At 32.0% G+C, this 19,358-nt stretch overlaps 1 protein-coding gene across 1 annotated transcript; it reads right to left on the reverse strand.

The window, feature by feature from the left end:
• Positions 1-13,476: 13,476 nt before the first annotated feature.
• Positions 13,477-17,613, reverse strand: LOC114302577 (protein NRT1/ PTR FAMILY 8.2). The gene is made up of 5 exons (XM_082919918.1): positions 17,457-17,613; positions 16,367-16,567; positions 16,061-16,278; positions 15,376-15,932; positions 13,477-14,696 (listed from the first exon to the last, which is right to left on the reverse strand). The coding sequence occupies exons 2-5, from the start codon at positions 16,470-16,472 to the stop codon at positions 13,850-13,852; spliced, it is 1,728 nt and encodes a 575-aa protein (XP_082776044.1). The 5' UTR covers positions 16,473-16,567; positions 17,457-17,613; the 3' UTR covers positions 13,477-13,849.
• Between the last annotated feature and the right edge of the window lie 1,745 nt (positions 17,614-19,358).

Consider the following 19,358-nt stretch of genomic DNA (forward strand, 5'->3'; position numbering starts at 1 on the left):
AAAACTGTTTGTTCATATAGCTATCGATATCCGATCAAAGTGATTTTTTACAAGCATATAGTACTCGACGAGTTCTACACATTGAATTGTTTGGATTATCAAAACGGGACCCGTGGTGGGCCCCACGGGCCCAACAGCACGGTCCAGTCTGATCTTGGACTGGACCAAAGCCACTGCCTTTTAGGGTCCAGCTTGTCTCAAGTTGAGATCAAGACTGGACCCGTCCAGTTCGGGCCATGAGACTTATTTTTTGGGCCCGTTTTGATAATCCGAACCGTTCAATGTGTAGAACTCGTCGAGTACTACACGCCTATAAAAAACCACTGCCTTTTAGTAACTTGCTTGTGGAATATCAAGTGGTCATGTGATCATTTTGTTTACTGTTGTTTTTAAGATTAGTCACATGTGTCTTATTATTGCATTGGTAATGGCCACTTTGTGTTCTTTTTACAAATTTGATGAAAAATAAAATAAATGGTACTAAATAATGTAATTAGTGCTAATTCATCTAATTAGTGCTAAGTAAAATGTCATATAAGATGCTAGGCAAATATAATTACTTCAGCATTGCAGATAACACAAAATATCATATTGTGCAAAGAAACCTTTGTTTACAAACATATTCTTTCAAAAATGATATTCACATGAAAGGCAAGAATACTAAAAAGGAGTTTTTTTTCAAAAATAAAATTATTATAATAAAATTTGATTAAAGATGGCATTAAATAATGCAGCAATGATTGAGGGCCACAATTTTTGTGGCTCAAATGGCTCGAAATTGTTAAAACGACGTCGTTTTGGCAATTTTGAACCATTTAAGCCACAAAATTGTGGCCCTTAAACATTTTCCTAAATAATGTTACCACCGTGTACTAAAAGCAAACAAAAGGCCCAAAAGAATCCTTAATCGGAAGCTTTCTTATCTTTACAATATCTTCATTTTTGGCGGTATAATAATTGTATTAATAATAATAATAAAAACAAAGAACATTGTGGTAAACTGGATAGTATTTTTAAAGGAAAATGGAATGGCCTGACCTACCATATTTTTGCCCATCTTGAAAAAATAAATAAATTAGTTTTTTATTTTTTATTTTTTTTTTATAGAGGGTAAATAAATTAGTGTTGAAATAAGCAAAATTTGACCAAACGTTTGATCTGTTTGGCTGGTGTCACTATGTTGGTGTGTTATGGTTTCACATCTAAACAAAAGACACTTCGTCCACATAAATTTTTTTGTACACTCTCTCCTTACAAGTCGACTTCTAATGGTGAATGCTATCAAGTGATTTGCATTATTTTTTTCATTTGAGCTAGTCCATTAAAGTGTCTTATATTGATATTGATAAGCGAGTAAAGTTATCGGAAGGAAAAGAGATACTATTAAATCATTGTTAGAAAATGGCTAATATTGAATTAGTATTGATAGAGTGGGTCGCTGTAAATATCAACTACAAAGTTTGGTGGAATTTACGATCTCATATCAAAACAAAAGAGGCTTGGTCTTATAAATACAAAGCTTTAGGACATCCTTACTTTAAAAGTTGATTTTCACCTCCGTAAAAAACTTTTAACAAGATACTTCTCTATACAATTGAGATTTGAAAGTATAATTGCTTGGCTGAAGAACACATTTCATTGAATGAATTACAAGCTAAATTATTGACCTCTCCCAATGAAGGGTAAGCTCTAGGTTTAATATAGTTTTTAGTGTAGTAATATTTGTTGTTTCTAACATTTTTTGCTTAAAAATAAGGATTTAATAAAATATGTTCAAAAAATTATGTTCTCATAAAAGCTCTTTCTTTTTTGTGCTTGCTTCATCCTCTTTTAACTAGATAATACATGTGATTTATACTGTACCAAATTTAAATACTTCGTACACTAACAGTTTTTATTTTCTTGGTAGTATGAAAATTCTATTAATGAGTCTTTAAAAAGATTTTTTTCTTGAAAATTCAAATAACATATATATATATTATCGTTCTTAGTATCATCCAACTTTCACTTTTGACGAGAGTCGAATCCCTAATGTCTTGTACATGAGAGAGACCGATAATAGAGAAATCTTATAGTGTGCGCCTCTTTTGGAATGTATATTACATACACCCTATCACAAAAATATGTAATTTTATCATAAAATTTTGTAATATCAATTGCAAAATGTATCCACCGCAAAATGTATAATTTCATTATAAATTAACGTAACAAAATATTTACAATTTTGTGATTGATATTGTAAAAATTTATAATTTGGTTAGCATTTCCCCCCAATAATAACCACTAAACTAAGGGAAAACCTACGGTGTGCACCCCGTTAGGGTTGCATACCATATACACCTTATCATAAATTTATATAATTTTATTACAAAATTTCGTAATATCAATTATAAAATATGTAATCTCGTTATAAATTGGCGTAACAAAAAATATCGTAATCAAGTCACAAACTTTTGTGACATCAATTACAAAATTTTAGATATTTTATTATACTAATTTCTAATAAAATTATGCCTTTTATAATTAAAATTCAAAATTTCATAATAACATTATGTCAATTTATAATGGTGTACATGATATACACCCATAGAGGGGCAGACGGTCGGCTCCGCTAACTGTTTGCATATTGAAAACTTTGTTTCATGTTACCTTATTAATGCAGTTTATCCTTCCTAAAAAATAAAAAATAAAAAATAAAAAAAAGGTCTGTTAGTTCAAAGAAGACCCATTAAAATAAGGTTTGTAATATGAAAATACCAGTGCTTTTTAAATTTTTTTCTTTTCAAGTAGTGGACCAAACCCAAGCCGAAAACAAGTGGCCACTGACACTAATGGCTGAAAATTACACATAACAAAATTGAAAAGAAGTTCACATTGGCACATTGCCGGCAACATATTTTTCTAACAAGAAAATTCTATTTTTCTGTAAAAGATATATTAAAAAATATTACAAAATTAAAATGACAATGACATCAAAATAATATTTATAAATATTTTATTTTAAAATAGTTTTATTTTTATTGAGTCATGTCAGTCTATAAAAATTAAAAAAAAAAATTATAATTTTTTTTTTTTTTTTGATAATGACGGGGGCTCCAATTATATGCATCCTTATTTGACCCATGATGTGACATATGATTACTTAGACTTAGAATCTAATTGTGGAAAAATTTATTCAACGTATAGGATAAAATTAAAAAAACAAAAACAAAAAACAAAATATGAGAGGTGTAACGCACAAAGACAGGGTACAACTGATTTGACCCTCCGATGTTTATGTTATTTTTTTGAAAAATGTTAAGAATCCATTTAATGAATCTTGAATTCATTCCGGTAAAAATTAAAGAGTTGTTTGGAATGATATAAATAAATATATTTTTTAAATTTTTATAAAATATGAATTGGGTTTGAGTTGGGTTTGAAGTGATGTGTTAGAGATGTAATGTGACTCAAATAAAATGATGTGACTTAAATAGAATAGTGACTTTTTGACTTTTTAAAAATATGTCAAACGAGTCCTAAATTAATGAAATGTGAGGTGTATGTACTAAGGCCTAGTTTGGGTACTGCCAAAAAAGTGCACTTATTTCATCTTTTTATCTTTTTTGGGTCACATCAATCAACATCTCCTCTCTACTTTTTCTACACATAATACAAAAAAAGTCAAAAGTGCACTTATTTAGTCTACACATAATAAAACTGAACTATTATTTTTTTGAATAAATTTTGTATTGATAAGGGTGATTTTGTAATATTATTATATATGTTTTTTTATTTCACTTTACTGCAAGTCCCTCTTTATTACCACCAATGAGCTATCTTAGTTGGTAAGGGAGTTTGCTCATTTCTTTACTGGCCAAGGTTTGAATCCCTTACTATTCAAGCGGAAGTCCGACGATTTATGTAGATTGGCTAATTTCCCTATTCAAGCGGAAGTCCAACGATTTATGTAGATTGGCTAGTTTCTCTCAGTTTGACTTGTAAGGGTGGATTATAAATGTCTTGACGATTTAAGTAATCGGCTAGTTTCTTTCAGTTTGGTTTGTAAGGATGAATCCTAAAAATGTTGCCTTGAGAGTGTTCTAGGCATAAAAAAGAAAAAAGAAAAAAAAAAAGTCCCTCTTTATTTACCATCATCATCATTATTAAATGATAAGAATACTAATGAAGGAATGGCTACAGAGGATTGGATCACAAACAAAAACGATTGGGAATTTGTTATGTATTTTTTGGGGTAACGTTTATGAATTTTTATAATAAATGTCATGCAAATCTTTTGATAGTTTTACAATAATTTGTAATTTCTAAATTGAAGTTACAATAATTTATGATAGAATTTCGTATTTTTATAACATTTGTGATATAATCTATTATTGTTGAGTAATCCTTACAATAAATGGACACCAAACATTGTAAAAAATTCAAGGGATATGAATAAAACCACTTACCTGAATCTACATGAAACTCATCGAGAAGTCAAACACATTAGTTGATTTGATAAATACAGAAACAATCTTTTTGCATACAAAATAAAATTATGTATCTAATTCTTTATGAATCTCACAGAACGACAATTGCATTTTTTTCATCTGATCAGACAAATGGTGATTCCTTTAAAATTAACTCCATATATTTGAGAGTTCTGAAGGGTTTCAATGGGATAATCATACCACATGTATGCCAAGAGGAACGGGGAGTTCAAGGAGTTTAATTCATCTCCCTCATATTTTTTTTAAAGGGGAATTACATTAACAGTCTCTATAGTTTGAGACTCGTGTTATTTTGATTCATGACTTTTTAATTATAACATATTTGATCATGAATTTTGAATTTTGTTTCAAATAAAGACAATTAAAGATACCATTGCTCAATTTTAAAGGCAAAGTCATTAATTTGATAAAATATAAACTAATTTGATAAAAATAAATATCAAAAAGATATTTTAAAATTTTTTAAAATTAAGAAGATGAAATCAAATAATGTTTTAAGACCCGATGATATCCCTATTGAAGTTTGGAAGTGTTTGGGTAAAAAGAGGATTGCTTGGTTGACTAGGTTGTTTAGTAAAATTTTATTGATTAGGAGCATGCCAGCTGAGTGGAGAAAGAATATTTTAGTGCCAATCTATAAGAATAAAATAGATGTCTAGAATTGTAACAATTATAGAGGAATCAAACTAATGTGTCATATAATGAAAGTGTGGGAGAGGATGATGGAGCGCCGATTGCGAGATATAACAGATGTGTCAGAAAATCAATTTGGGTTTATTCCTGACAAGTCAATAATGGAAGCGATCTATCTGTTGAGGAGAGTAATAGAAAAATATAGAGAAAAGAAAAGAGACATTTCATATGGTGTTTATCGACATTGAGAAAACATATATAACATGGTGGGTGTTGGAGAAAAAATGGGTGACAAAAGGTTACATTGATGTGTGAAAATCTAAAGATCTCATAGATATTGATTTGTGATTATGGCCCTGTTTGGTAGGGCTTATGTCCAGCTTATTTCAGCTTTTAGCTTAATTTAAGCTATTTTGATGTGTATGGTTCATCTTAATAATACAACTTATAGCTTTTTGTAAGTCAAAAATCTAAAGCTTATAGCTTATAGAAATGGGTGACAAAAGGTTACATTGATGTGTGAAAATCTAAAGATCTCATAGATATTGATTTGTGATTATATCAATTTTAAGCAGTACATATCAATCCCAATCAAACAATCAAGACAAATCGACACAACGATTTTAACGTGGAAAAACCACAATTAGAGCGCTTCCAATTGTGACAAAAAAACCATTGGCCAAAGCCACAAAACAATCCACTAAGAAGACAAAAGGAATTACATAAGTGCACTCTCAATTACCTAGCGAATCCACGCCCAAATTGAATTGACCCCTATATGCCTCTTCTACCACGATCTTCATCTCGGAATTGTCTTACCCAACGTTGAATCCACAATGTCAATGTCGAATTCACGACGATGAGCCACTCCAGAATCCACCAAAGCTTCAGGCTCAAATTCTCCGGAATCACAGAAGAACAATTCTCTTTTTTGTATTGAATCAATAAAACAAACAAACCCTTTGATATAATCCACTCAATTCATAATTAAACTCTCATAGATATCAAAGGAAACAAGTAAAGAAGCTCCAGAAGAAAATGCTAATACCCAAAAAGAAGATTTGGAAGTCATACCCTAAAATCGGACTAAAACACGTATTTATAGAAAACAAATCCGCGATCTCCACTCGAGCGCAAGAATGGCTGCTCGAGCGGATCTACACTCGAGCGGAAAAAAAACAACTCTCAGTACTTTTGTAGGCGAGTGAAACTTTTGAATGGTCGTGATCTCTGCTCGAGCGCAAGAATGACCACTCGAGCAAAGCGACAAACATGAAAGAATAGATATCACAAACTTCTTTGCAAGGCACAATTCGGGTTGGATTCATATTTAAAGCTCATAGCCTCACTGAAATAAAAGAACGAATAAAATTACAACTAAAAAGAGTTTTGTCAAACGAGATTGCTAAGAATAAAAACCTAACAATGTGATTAGGGACATGTATGAAGGGGTGGTGACCACTTTTAGATCGCCTGCTGGAGAGGCAAATGAATTTCCTATCACGGTGAGGTTACACCAAGGATCTATCTTGAGTCCTTATCTTTTTTGCGTTAGTTATGGATGAGTTGACGAGAAATATTCAGGATGACGTGCCACGGTGTATGCTTTTTGCAGATGATATCATGTTAGTGGATAAGGCTAGAGAAGGGGTTAATAACCAAAAAGGTCTATGGTGACGAAAACGCATGACGAAAAAATATTTCGTCTCCAAATATACATGTTTTAGTGATGAAAATAAGATTTCGCCTCCAATTGTACTATTTTTAGAGACGAAAACCAAATTTCGTCACCAAATGCTTAAAATCAAATAAAACAATTGGTGACAAAAAATTTATTCGTCTCTAAATTTTATTTTTAGTCACAAAACAGTTTCTCACCCTGGGAAAATTTGGCGGAAGATTTGGCGCCATTTTGGAGATGAAATTTTTCATTACCATTATAAAAATTTTTTAGAGAGGAAATAATTTCATCTCCAAATGTATTCTTTTTAGAGAGGAAAACCAAATTTCGTCACCAAATGCTTAAAATCAATAAAAAATAGAATTGAACCACGAGATAGAAATCTCTCTGTTTAGATGCATGTATTTTACTTCCTATATCTCTCTTTGTCACCCCCTCACCCATTCATCTCCGTCACACTGTCCGTCCATCTTTGTCGCACCGGTTAACCTGCACGTCGCTGGCCGGCGCTCGCTACAACGTGTATCTCTCTCTCTCTCCTTCCCTATTATGATCATGGAATGTCATAGCGGGAGAGGGGGAAAAAAAAGCGGGATCTCAAAACCTTTGGTGACTAATAAATTGTAGTCACAGAAAGGAAAATGCCATAATTTGTATCAAAACTACATAGTTTTGAATGTTTCCTAATATTAATTAAATTTGTTACGATTTGAAATAACTATTAATAATCAGCTCAAAAAAATATTAATAATTAAATAATAAATTATTAAGAACATAATAATTATTATTTTTTAATAGAATTATTATTTATTGATTAAAATCATAAAATTTCTTAAATTTATTTATTTTCATTCAAAATATTAATTAAACTTTAATAAAGGTAAAATTACAAAACATAAATAATAAAACTTAAAAAAATATAAATTAAAACCAATTTTTACTACAAAATTTTGTCTCAAATTTCTTCTCAATATTTGAAACAAGCCCTTCAAAATTTTGTCTCAATTAAAATTTCCTCATAAAATTTTGTCTACATTTCTACTCCCTGGTCCCAAAAAAAAGAAAAAGGGAAAAATAGAGAAAGACTAACAGGGAGATGTGTTCGAGAGAGAGAGAGAGAGAGAGAAAAGATGGAGGGAAAAGTGACCATGAAGAGAGACGGAGGGAAGAGCAGTCCTTCGGAGCAACAGCCATTGCTTCGCTCGTGACGGCCATTGCGTTGCTCGAGCAGTCCTTCGGAGCTACCTTATTCGCAGCCCGGTTTGTCTTCACTTCTCCCTCCAGTTGACGAAGACCCGCGAACGAAGCAAACGGAGCCGTCTCACCTCTCCCTCTGATCGGAGCTCTCGCACCTCTCCCTCCCACCTTCCAATTTCAGGTGCATGTTTAGATACTAGGGTTTTGAGTTTTGATTTGAGGCTTTTCAATTTGAAAATTAGGGCTTAGGGTTTTTCAATTTCAAAATTTGGGGCTTTTCAATTTGGGGTTTAGTGTTTAACTTGGATGCTTGTTATGAATGTTTAAATGGGACTTAATAATGTCAATTTACCAAGTCTCTTAACTTCAATTGTTTTTGGTATTGATTTTGTTAATTTTTTTTTTTTTTTTTTTTGATGGCTTCTATTTTGGTGTCACTGGTATGTATCTATGAAGGTTTCAATTAATGCCAAGACTCGGTAGTGCTTCAAGAGAGAAAACACAGGTATTGTTGATGTCCAATTTAATTGCTTTATTACATCTATGTTATGAATTCGTACAAACATGTTATTGATTACTTTAACCAAACACTGGTTCTGCCTTACTTGAGACTTACAAATTCAAGAAAGTTAGTGACTTTGCTTGGCTTGTTGTGGTAAAAACTCCAGTGGACAATTCAAACTTAAGCTTAAATTTGAGTATAAACTTTACCAAGGGCAGGGCAATAAATTTTAAAGCCACAAAATGGCCTTAACAATTTTGAGTAAACATTTGATTTTCCCTTGATTTGAGTAAAAAAAAAAAAAAATGAGAAACTCATTTTGATATGAGTTTTGAGTAAAGGAGTGAAGAAAGGGTTTTGGAGGGGATTTCTGCTCAAATGTACATTTGAAACGAGTAAAGTGAAGGGCTGGAGATGCCTTTAGGCATATTCAATGTGCATGTCCAACTAGACATATCGGACAAATATTTCATATCCTTACTCGAGTGTCGAGTGTCTGATATGGTTAATTAACAAATTTAGAAGAGCACGTGTAACACAAGTTATGATTTTCATTATCAACACAAAATTGAAATTAAAAAATAAAAATAAAGAAACAGGGAATAGGAAAGATAGTGAAGGATTACTTCAGGTTATGCATCATACTTTCTTTTTTCTTTTTTCTTGACAAGTATACATGTCATACATAACTTTATTTTCTAAGGATCCATTATTGCATAGCTTTGAGTTGGTTTTGTGAAAGAGAAAGGAATCGTGAAATCAATGTGCTTAAATTATTTGTAGCACTCAAGAGGATTCACATTTGTTGTATATCACTTGAATATAAAAAGGCATCCTCAAGTTGGATAAACCTCTAGGAAATTGGCTCAAGTTTGCTGTCTGAATACTCGAAGTTATGCCTATTTATGGTGACTGGATAAGGCCATAAATTGTGAATACTACTGCCTGTCATCTTTCCATTCATATGATGCTTACTTCTTTTTATGCCTTTGTTTAGAATCAGTTAGTATTCAGATCTGAACAATGAGGAAGAACTTTTTGTAATTGCTGTGAACAATCATTTCATTTTTACTCCAATAGGAAACTGTTCATTAAAATAAAATGGAAATAACAAAGGTAGTGGTGTTTGCTTCTAATACAACTGGTTGAGCCATGCCTTATTTAATTAGCAATGCTAGAGTTGTTATGATTTTCAACACCCAAATTTTCAGTTTAGTTTAATTATATTTCAAAGTTTGATAGGCATAAGTAATATGAACTAGTAGGTGTCTGAATTGTGACATGAGTGGCCTGTAAAGCCCCATTTATAATACATATTTTAGAATAATTTGGTTTAGTAGTTTAAACTTTATGTTCGGTGTGCCCATTGTAGTAAGACTTGTCTTATGCTGAAAAATGTATATATCACAGTTGGTTGCTGCTACGTCTAATTGTGTATGTGAACAAAATTTAGGTTATTCTTAATCAATGGACATCTCTAATTGACAAGAAATGGAATAGTAAAGAATTCATGGTATAATGTTTTATGTTAATTGTCAAAAATTAATTTTCTTCTTACTAATGTTAAGTTTTGTTGTTTTTATTGGTGTTTCAATCGTGTAGGAACAATCACTAACTTATGTTTATATGTTAATTTAGTAGAACATTTCTTCTTCAACTAGGGTAGAATAAAAAACTACTTTGACATTTAGGCACAAGGTTCCGGGAAAATAGTGAAATATGCATCTAACGGCCCGAAAAACATCACAAACACCTTGAGATTATCAGAAATTATCATGAATATTTTGGGAGGAATCAACATAAGTTGTGAAAACTTACAGAACAATCATAGGACTCTCGGTTGGAAAACATTTAGGCTTGAAAATAGGCCGTTAGGGAGTAAAATCTTGAAATAGTAGTTAAAAGGCCAAGAAATATCATGAACACCTTGAGAGGAACTAATGTAAGTTGGAAAAATTTACGGAACAAGTACGGTAAAATTTGGTTTAAAATTTACTTTGAAATTTTTATTTTTTCTCTTCTAGGTTGCATATTAACATATTTAGTGAATGGTTACCTTAACCTTTTGTTGTTGTTGTTGTTGTTGTTGTTTTTTTTTTTTTTTTTTTTTTTTTTTTTTTTTTTTTTTTTTTTTTTAAATGGCAGATTGGAGATGAACGAATTTGGTAACCTGCATAGTAAGAGTTTTTTGTTGATATTACCAGACACATCCATCACAGTGTAGTTGTACTTTTTGTTGATATTACCAAACATGTATTTTGATTATGTTGTTGTGGGTTATGATTATATTGTGATGGATCTTATCTTTTTGTTGATATTTTATTGAATAGATTAAAATGAACAGGTTTTTGTTGATGTTACCAAATGAACAGGTTTTTGTAATAATTTGTAATGGATATTATATTCAGCAGATTATTAAAATGCACAAGTTATTTTGATTGTGTTGTAGTTTTTGATTTTACTAGAATAGATGTTATAGTTTGGATGTTATATATTAATTTCTTGATACTATGAGACATGTATTTTGCTTGGGTTGTTTTATGATAATGAATAGTTTAATTTTATATTGATTTGTATTAGATATTTTATTTAATAGATTATTAAAATGTATAGGTATTGTTTATTGAAAAAAATATATAAATTGCAAATATAACCCTCCCCTCAATTTTTAAAATTTATTTATTATTGGCGACGAAAAAAAATTGACACTAAAACTTTCTAATCCCAACAAATAATTTTTTCACACATATTCATTATTTCATCACTAAATTAAAATATTTGTTGACAAAAGTTTTTGTCACTAAAGGGTTTTTTTTTTCCATCTTTTGGTGACGATATTTTCGTCGCTAAAAATTTTATCACTATTTTTAATGACGAAATATTTTGTTACCCAAAACAAATATAATACAAGTTTATTTAATTCTAGTGACGAAATGGACGTTATAGGTGACAAAATATTTAACATTTGGCGATGAAATATTTCGTCACCAAATACCAATAATAGGTGACAAAATAAATTTTCGTCATCAGGTACTTTTAGTGACGACGAATTGATGACGAACGTTTTCGTCACAGATCAATTTGGTGACGAAAATTTCACTATTGGAGACAGTGATTTTGTCATTAAAGTACCATTTTGTTGTAGTGTTGGAGATTTGGAGAAAAGCACTTGAATCTAAAGGATGCCGGATAAGCAGAACTAAGACAGAATACATAAAGTGTAAATTTAGTAATAGTAACAATGAAAACAGAGGAGAAGTGAAGATTGATAACCAAAAACTGCCTGAGAGTGATCATTTTCGTTATTTAGAATCGATTATCACAACAACGGGGATTGATGCGGATATGGCCCATAGGATTAAGGCGAGATAGCTTAAGTGGAGAAGTGCATCTGGGTACTGTGTGATAAACGAATATCCACTAGATTAAAAGGTAAGTTCTGTAGAACGGCTATTAGACCAACGATGTTGTATGAGACGGAGTGTGGGGCAACCAAGAAACAACATGTAGATAAGATGTGTGTTGTTGAGACGAGGATGCTAAGGTGAATGTGTGGTAAAACTAGACAAGACAGAATTAGGAATGAGTATATTCAGGAATGGGTAAGAGTAGCACTGATAGAAGATAAGTTGAGAGAGAATCGATTGAGATGGTTTTGTCATATTCAACAGAGACTAATAGAGATAGTAATGAAGAGATGCGATGCAGTGACGGTAGATGAAAGTGTTAGCAGACTGGGTAAGCCTAGATTAACGTTGGCTAGCGTTGTAAATAGAGATATGGATCTATTTAATTTGACTAACGAAATGGCCTTTGATAAAGCTGCATGGAGAGAAGGATTTATGTAGCCGACCCCATTTGATAGGACTTAAGGCTTGTTTTGGTTTGGTTTGGTTTATTTCTACGTATCAAAGATAAAATTATGTAAAATTAATAAATCTTTTACACATTTATTTATTTATTTATTTTATTAAATTAATTTTTATTATGTGCTTCAATGATAATCATGTAATAGGTGGTTGTTAAGTTTTTAATGTGTAATCGATACATTTAATATATGAAATGTTTGTAGTTTTAGAATTTTTTTATTTAATGAATTGGTTTAATAATAATATCAAAGTTGTTGCCATATTTGATTTTAAAAAAAATAAAAACTAATTTAATGAAAATAAAAACAACCGCCCATTACATGATCATCATCCCAATACGTAATAAAAATTAATTTGGTAAAAAAATAAATTAATAAATATGTAAAACATTTATCAATTTTACATAATTTTATCTTTAGTGGTTAGAAATAATTTTTAAAAAAATTGACATTTATTTTTGTCAAATTAATTTATATTTTATCAAATAGTCACATCGCTAAAGCCTAAAACAATAGCATACACAAATGCAAATGACAAAAAAACTATTACAATACTATCCATCCTGTTCTGTGTCACCACCGCCTATAGCATTACCGCCCTATTCTGCACCGTTGGAATCTGACAACAACTCATTATTGGATGACAAAACCATAATAGTATCTACACCCTTCGGCACAATGATGACTTGTGTGTTCTAAGTATGGCATAATTGTTTTTACTGGTTGAGAAGACAAAAAATCTAAACGATCCATCAACAAATATTATTGGATACGGTGATTTGAAAGCATTTTTTCAATACACCTTTGAGCCACAATCTGACCTAATCTCACCAAGAGTGCAATGGCAAAGAATTAATATCCCATAATTGATGCACAAAAGCCTCGCTCCCAGTCATCCTAAAGACTAGATAGAACTCATATTCTCTCGGTCACCCAATCACTTGAGAGTAAACTCCCAACACTCTTGACCGTAATGAAAAAATAAGAGTTTTTAATGTAAAATTGAAATTTTAATTTTTAAATGAAAACGAAATTGTTAGACAAATTATTTCCATTCTAACCAGTATACCCAAGCGTATAATATAGAAATGATTAAAATCCGATATGAAAACCATAAAAATCTAATATGTATCAGCCAATATTAAGCATACTACTAACACAACCACATAGAATGTACTGTGGTTTTCTTTACATACTGTATAGCAGATGATATTTGAAAGCAGACTACATTTACACAAAGCTTTAGCTAGAATCACAGTAGTAAAAGCCAAGAAAACAAAAAAGAAAATTTCACGACTATATGTATATTGCTTACAACACACTGACACTCCATTGCTTAGAACACACTGACACTCCATTTTCAACAATGCCACGAAATCAGAAAAAATAGTCCATAAATGAAGTATAGACTAGATTCATTCTGGGTATAACTTACATCACCTAAAATTTTAATTTACACCAAATATTTTATTTTGAGACTACTTTTTATCTGAACGGACAGTCCCCACCGGCCTTTTGTAGGTGTACCACTTTGCCACCAAGAGATAAACTCCCAAATTGAGCACACTCAACACGGTCAAAAGCCAGAAAAAGTAATCAAGGTGACCACGGTTGAGATTGTCTGGTATCCACCCAAGATTCCCATTCCTAGTACTAATAGAGGTCACAATAGTCACCAAAAGAGAGCTCAAGTAGTTCCCTAGTGCAACTGTGGTGAGCGATAGAGCAGAGCAGAGACTTCTCATGGCATCGGGTGCTTGCTCATAGAAGAACTCCAACTGGCCAATGAATGTGAACACCTCCGCGCACCCAACGAGGAAATATTGTGGAACTTGCCAAAAAATTGACATGGGCATCTCCGGGAGATCATAGTAGTTGTTCTTTTTCACTATTTTAAGCCTAATAAGCTCCAAAATCCCCGCGGATAACATGGAAAAGATTGATATGACGAGGCCTATGCCCATTCGCTGGAGCTGTGTCAGGCCACTTTTGTGTCCTGTGTATTTTCTAGCCACTGGGACGATAATTCGATCATAGACTGGGACCCAAAAGAGGACACTGAGGGTGTCAAAAATGCCTAGTGAGGCAGGTGGGATCTTGAAGCTGCTTTTGCCAACATGAGTGTTCATTCTCTCTCCTTGCAACACGAAGAAATTGCCCATTTGGTTGTAGACCGTGGAGAAGATGATGCCGGTTGCCCATATAGGAAGCAATCGCACGATGGCTTTGAGCTCCTCAACTTGTGTCACTGTGCAGAGTCTCCATGGGTCCGGTGAGCTATTTCTATGATCCGATTGTATCTCCACAGCCGCCTTGTCAAAGAAACTGCACAAAAAAACATTGGGTAATAATTGGAAAATGAAATAGAAAAAGAAATATTGAACCGTTCCTACATTTCAGTTTACTGTCAAGATGTTTGGAAATTCTATGGAGATTACCGAACCATTCCCACATTTAAGTTGCCGCCCTTGACTGTGTTTTGCATTCATGGTTTTCAAAACAAGTTTTATAGCCTTTTGCAAGGTTACTTGGAATATGACACTTCTCTGATCAAAACCATGACAGTCCTTCAAACTTTTGTCATCATTTTCATGATAAGCTCAACTTCAACATTGAATTTCAATTCCAAATATCACTCATGAATGATTGTCGAGCTGTTTGGAAATTCTATGGAGATTATATTAAGTTCCCGCCCTTGACTGTGTTTCACAGTCATCGTTTTCAAAACAAATATTATAGCCCTTCGCACAGTTTATTACAATATGACACTTTCTCTAGTCAAAACCATGACCATGCAATTTTTTGTCATCATTTTCGTGTAATTTTTAACTTATGCTTTGAAAATCAATTCCAAATGTCACTCAGGAGATACTAAATAATGACATAGCTATCGATTGATTTAGAAACCTTGTTAAACCAAAAAGAGGAAACATTTTAGATGTCTTTGCATTTTGAAAGAAATCAAGCAAAACCACATTCATCAATTCAAAATTCAAACACTTACCCAAGATCTTTTGTGTGATCAAGCTTGCGGCTTCCTTCTATACTAGCAGACTCTCCATCATTAGTCTCATACAAAAGAGCCTTATCTTCTGGCACTTTAACCCGATATTTCATCAACGACGCTACGATCACCTGACATATGCGTGTCAGAGGGCTTCCCCCAGGCTTCTGGTTCCTATATAAGCGGGTCCCAGAAAAGAAACTCGCCACAGCAATCGCCATGGTCACCGCTGGAATGCCAAAACCCCATCCCCAACTCACATTGTCTTGTATGTAGACCAGCACAGAAGAGGCAATGAGTGCACCAACGTTGACTGAAAAGTAGAACCAATTGAAGAAAGAGCTCTTGTGCTTCTTCTCAGTCTCATCAGCATCATCGAACTGATCTGCACCGTAGGATGAGACACATGGCTTAATCCCACCGGTCGCCAGTGCTATCAGGTAAAGTGCAACGAAAACAACTGCGCTCTGTGCATGTGTTGGGTGGCAATCATCTTTTGCGTAACAGGTCGGCTTTAGGCCGTGCACCGTCGCTGACAATGTCAACAGTGTCATTCCCTAGATGCATTTGAAACATATTCAGTTTTTCGCAGCAAAAAGCAAATCAATTCAAACTAAAATGTTTCAAAACCAACATAAAACCTAGTCAAATAAGTTCACCATGAAATTCAACAAGCCAGACTTACAAAGACATAGATGATTGAGAAGCAGGCAATGGTCCAATATCTTCCTAGATAGGCATCGGCAACAAATGCACCAATCAGCGGTGTGATGTAGCATGTCCCGGACCAATCTGATTGATTTTTGGAAGCAGTTGCACTCGGCTGGTTGAGTTGATGCTTGAAATAAAGCACCAAATTGGAGCTCATTCCATAGTATGCTAATCTTTCACAACATTCATTCCCTGTACATAAACAAAAAAATCAAATAAAAAATTCTTCAAAATTATCAATTTCTGGTAACATGAATAATCAATGGAAAACATAAAATACCTAGGATGTAAGGGCAGGCTTTCCAGGTTCCTGTTTTCTTCTTATTGGCCGGATTACCACGGTAATCTACGGTCCCATCTTTTGTATAGTTATCTTCTTCTTCCATGGCTTTTTTCTACAAACTGGTGTTTGATTGTTTAGGGATTGCCTCCATTTGGGAATTTAATCAAACACTGATGGAGCTCAAAAAATGTGCCAAAACTGCAAATTGAACGGAGCAATTGGGAATGGTTTTTAAGTTGAACAACTACAATGGACAGCTTAGCAAGATAAGCAAACATAAGTCAATTCATTAGAAATCCAATTCTACAAATTTTCTTTCTTTTCTTTTTCATTGCAAGTCTAGAGCTAGCTGGTTGCCAAGCAGATATAGGGTTTGAATAAAAAAGTTCTGGTGATTTTGCAATGATTCCCAATTTTCTTTTTCAATCATATGCCATCTACCCAAGAAACATACAATGTTAGAAGCAGTGAAATCAAACCATGAAACCTGACTTCACTCTCACCTAATGTGCTTGGTTCATGGATTTGGAGTGAGATTTGAAAAGAGAAAGGAAAAAGGCCCTCAAATCTATGAACCAAACAGAGTCTCAAACTTATCAACTGTCAACAAAAACTTTCCACCAGTAAACAATTGTTTTGAATTTTGGATTTGTGAAAGGAATACAACAGGAAAGGAAAGGCAAAAGAGAAACGAAAATTTTTATTTTCAATCCACAAATCACTCTATAAATCCATGATCCAAACACACGCAGTTTGACTGAGAGATTTGAAAAGGGAATTGGAAAGAAAAATAAAAAAATAAGTGAAATATGAATAAAATATTCTTATATTACACTTAATTTCACATATTTTTTTCATTTTTATTTTACAAATTTCTTTCCAAATTACCAACCAAACACAGTATAAACAAAATCTTCTGAAAGTTAACAACACAAACCATTTTAGCAGGTAGAAATGAGAATTTTTTGTTTCTCATTTCATTGGACTTGGAAACTAAAATTAAGGAATAAATAAGCAAGTAGATAAACAAATAAAGGACAAAATATATTTTTGATTGTGATACATACTTGAGAAATTTAAGCAATACCCAAAAAGCAGTTTAGGCTCATGAACAGATCTCAAGGAGATGAGAGCAGCAAAAGAGGATTCACTCAAGTGAACAGTGAAACACAGTGGGCATTGCTCACATAACTCAAATACTGAGTGATATTTCTTTTTGGGGTCTTTTTGATTTATAAATAGATGATAATGCAAATGATGAGAGAGATGACATGGGATGTGTCGTGAAAGTCTACAAGACAAACATGGGTTTCTCAAGCAGTGTGTGTGGCTGTGTCTGTGTGTGCGCGCGAACCCGCACCAATAGCAACGAAAAGTAATCCGATTGGAATGTGGGCTTATTGGTTATTTTAATCGATAATATATATATATATATATATATATTTAAAAATTAAAATGTTAAAATTAAATTATAATCTTTGTAATTATTTTTTTTCTCAAAACATCAATTAAACTACAAAAATAAAAAAATTATTTTTAAACATAACTTTTTTAATCAAACTAAAATAATCAAATTATCAAAATTTAAACTAAAAAAAGTTCTTCCCAAATTATGGTGATGTATGCTCCTCCGGATTTGTTTGGCCAATTTCTTTTTTTCTTTTTTTGGGTCAAAACAATCCACAAACATGCCACACAAGAGAAGACTATTCTTTGGTTTTATTTAATGGAATTTCCTTTGGATTAAAAAAAAAAAAAAAGGAAAAAAGAGAAGACTATTCTTTGGTTTTATTTAATGGAATTTCATTTGGATTAAAAAAAAAAAAAAAGGAAAAAAGAGAAGACTATTCTTTGGTTCTTATAATAGATTGAGTGCCGTTTGGCAACTTCACATTTTTAGTGTTTTAGATTTTAAAAAAAAAAAAAAATTAACATGTTTAAAATGATTTTTTAATTAAATTAATAGTTGAGAGAATAAGAAAAAAATGATTAATTGATATGTATGATACAGTGTTTTGATCTTTTTAAAATCTTTTTTAATCAAAAAATCACAAACCAAATAGGGCCTGAATTAAAATTAAATGGACAAAAAACTTTTTGGGCACATTGAATAATATTCCTATTTTTATTTTTTACTTTTTTTCCTGCATCAAAAGTGATAAAATAGCAGAGTAATGCTCATAGGGCCCGTTTGTTTTGGGAGATAGAATAGAGGGGATTGATAATGAGGGGATTCATAGCGAGGGGATTGTTAGTGAGGGGATTGATAGTGAGGGGATTAATAGTGAGGGGATTAATAATGAGGAATTGTTAAATTATTTTTATATAAAATAATAAAACAAATAAAAAAATATAAAAAATTAAACATTATATTAAAAAAAAATTCCCAATATATAAAAAATAAAAAAATTTCTAATCCCCTCACTATTTTCTAATACCATCTCTACCTCCTCCTTACCAATCCCCCTTCCAAGGGTATTAGCAATACCAAGGGACTAATAGTCCCAACCCTTTCTCTGCAAACAAACAGGGGCTTTGGTAATACCTTGGTATTACTAGTCCTAATACCCTCTCTATAGCCCAAAACAAACGGGGCCATAGTCTTAATGTCATGATGTGAACACTATAAATTAAGAATTTTACTCCGTTCGTTGCAAAATATTACTTATTTATTTTATTTTTTATTATTTTAAAATATTAGTTTTTTTTCAAAAATTAAGTACAAAAATGATAGAAATTTCCTATTTTATTATTCTTTTAAATTCATTAATAATATAAAAATATAATTATGACATTGATATTTTTCAAAAAATATACAATCAAAGAATAATTTTGAAAAATTAAAATTTTTTAAAGTGTAATAATTATACTATTAAAAAAAATTAAATTCTCTAAAAAAATATTATTATTTTGAGACGAAAGAAGTAATAACTTGTCCGTGGAATATATGTGATCATTTTATTTACTGTTGTTTTCAAGATTAGTCACA

The sequence above is a fragment of the Camellia sinensis genome, chromosome 3, assembly GCF_055761805.1.
Source record: "Camellia sinensis isolate YWXY chromosome 3, ASM5576180v1, whole genome shotgun sequence".
In the NCBI taxonomy this organism is placed as follows: domain Eukaryota; kingdom Viridiplantae; phylum Streptophyta; class Magnoliopsida; order Ericales; family Theaceae; genus Camellia; species Camellia sinensis.